At 25.7% G+C, this 2,548-nt stretch overlaps 1 protein-coding gene across 3 annotated transcripts in view; it reads right to left on the bottom strand.

Moving 5' to 3' along the window:
* The window catches only part of LOC108692899 (lipase 3-like), a 4,049-nt gene extending 2,654 nt beyond the window's left edge, over window positions 1-1,395 (bottom strand). Inside the window, exons 1-3 of one of the 3 annotated variants that reach the window (XM_018201463.1) lie at window positions 1,192-1,270; window positions 504-584; window positions 232-409 (exon numbers count right to left, since the gene is read on the bottom strand). In XM_018201463.1, coding sequence (XP_018056952.1) covers window positions 232-409; window positions 504-548 — 223 coding nt within the window. In that variant the 5' untranslated portion in view covers window positions 549-584; window positions 1,192-1,270. Of the gene's footprint in view, window positions 1-231; window positions 410-503; window positions 602-1,191 lie in introns of all 3 variants that reach the window. The other 2 variants (XM_018201464.1, XM_018201462.1) reach the window with 2 other exon arrangements.
* Between the last annotated feature and the right edge of the window lie 1,153 nt (window positions 1,396-2,548).

Below are 2,548 nucleotides of genomic sequence, written 5' to 3'. Positions count from 1 at the left end.
ATATATGTATTATATATATATATATAACATAATTATAATATTATATTAATATTATAAAATTATATGTGTACAATTGTTTTAAAAACGTAAGATGTGCTAGAAATTACATTAGAAGTTATTTTTTCATATAAACTTCTTAATTTTTCCTGATTTTCCTGTTTTCCAGATTAAAACGTAGTAAATGATCTCGCAATGAGAAAAATAGTTTTTGGAGATTAATTAATATCATACCAAGTCCTTTAGCTTTTCCGGAAATAAGAAAATCGGCGAAGCTGCTTAAAAGACCATGTTGCAGCAGCACGGATGGACCGTTTTTGTTTGGGATACGATAAAGTGTTAAGAGATAGCCATCCTCCGTCTGTATCGCGTGAGCCTCCGCGGGAAAACCTACTTTTCTTATTCTCTGTAACTGAAAACAGTAAAAGCACATAAAATTATATTTATTATACAAATTTGAATCAATTTTCAATCGATTAAGATTATTATTTGTGTACATCACTTACTAACATGTTATTGCTATCAATCCTGACCGGAAAGAAGATTAACATAATAGTATAAGATACGTTCACTCATATATCTTCTTTCTAAATAACAGAGATTTCTAAATAGCACAGAGAACATTTGAACATTTTTATTTTATTTTGTATAAAATATAAACTTATATATATTTCATATAAAAAATAATTATTAAAATTATAAAAAGGCCTTTCCAATATTATTTATTTATGAATAATCATAAAAGCTATTGCTAATACTGAAATATTCTACAAAACCTAAAGTTTGACAAATAATTTATAATTTAATTGATTTTAATGATTTTACACTTAAATATTTATTTTTAAAAAAAAGGGTAAAACAAATACTGTTATAAAATGATCAATTTATTTTAAATCTTATTATATATCAAAACAAGAAAAATATTCTCTTGTTTTAATCCGAATTATTTTTAAACAAAGTTAACAATGAATAATTTTATCGATTTTAAAACAAAAATACGATTTTAAGCGAGAATTAAAATCATTATTTTTATCAAAATGTAAGGTGGCTCAAATTTTAATTGCGAACAGAAACGTAACAATTGACATAAGATCGTTTTCTGTATATTACAGTATAGTAGTCGAATACCTAACATTTAAGAGTTAATAAAAAATAGTAAAGATTTTAATCTTTTTTCTAGATGCGTACACTTACCATATCGAGATTATCTTGAGAAAAAATATATGGGCTATTTGACTGTTCTTTATTGGTTCCCATCATTTTCTTGATAACGTTCTTCGGGATGTCGAATATTCCAGCCGCTGCAAAGTTGAGGAAGCCACAAAAGAGTAAAAGATACACGATCAACTGCATCGCAAACGAATGATTCAGTGTCAATGAACAAAAATAAACGACACAAGTCTTTTAATATCTAAGTATGATACTGATAAGAGAAGAAAACAAAGAGAAGTAGCATGATTAGTTGATCTCTTCTTTAATCTTCTCTTTATGAAATAAGTTGCAATAGGATGAATCATTTCGTTAACGATTTTTTTCTATTAGATAAAAAAGAAGATATTGCGTTGTTAATTACATTATTAATTACATGATAATAAAATTTAAAAAATACATACATGACTCATGTTGCGGCATATTATTATTATTATTATATCGATAGATGCACTGTCCAACATTTTGTCCACATGAGTGTGAATTATAATTATTTCTGATATTATTTTGAAAAAATGTCAAAAAAATTAAAAACGACAATTTTAAGAATTGCATAATGTTACAAACCGGAAGCACATTTTTTTCTACATTTCATTAATGCAAGAGAAAGTATCAATGTTTAGCTTTAAAATGCATTTTGTTTTTTTTTTTTATATGATTTCATTTATTCAAGATTATCTTCCTGCATTATATTATATTTTCAATTTTGTATTATTTTTTTATTTAGTATGATTTTATTATATTATGTAAGTATTTTTCACATAATGCAATATTAAAACAAAATAAATGCCTTTTTCATGTATTTACATAGGAAAAGAATCATTTAAAATTGCTATATCTCGAAAACGAAAAATTATATCAAAAATGAAATGAATTTTCAAGCTTAAAGCTGATACTTTCGCGTAATATTAACAAAGTTTCGAAAAAAAATTATTGCCGATATTACGTCATGAAAATCTTCAAAATTATTATTTTTTGCTTTTTTTCTCAAAATTGTAACATAATAATCAAATTTGGACAATGGATTTATTGTTAACAAGCAAAAGAAGGTAATGCAAAAAAAGGTCAAATTTTATCGAACAATGTCAATAGTGCACCAAAATTATGATACAAGACAAACAAAGGTACACAATAGGGCGTGCATTCTGAACGTTATACAAGCACTACAATAAGAAATAATCAAAAGATATGGAATAGTGTATGTGTAAACGCTACAGGCAAATAATATGAAATATGAGGAATATAAGATGCGCGTTTATCATATAAAATTTTTTAGATAAATGTGTATATGTGTGTGTATGCACACACACACACACACACACACACACACACACACACACAC

This window comes from Atta colombica, unplaced genomic scaffold (genome assembly GCF_001594045.1).
Source record: "Atta colombica isolate Treedump-2 unplaced genomic scaffold, Acol1.0 scaffold83, whole genome shotgun sequence".
NCBI lineage: Eukaryota > Metazoa > Arthropoda > Insecta > Hymenoptera > Formicidae > Atta > Atta colombica.
The sequence above is the reverse complement of the archived record's forward strand: the minus strand, read 5'-3'. Positions and strand labels throughout refer to the sequence as shown.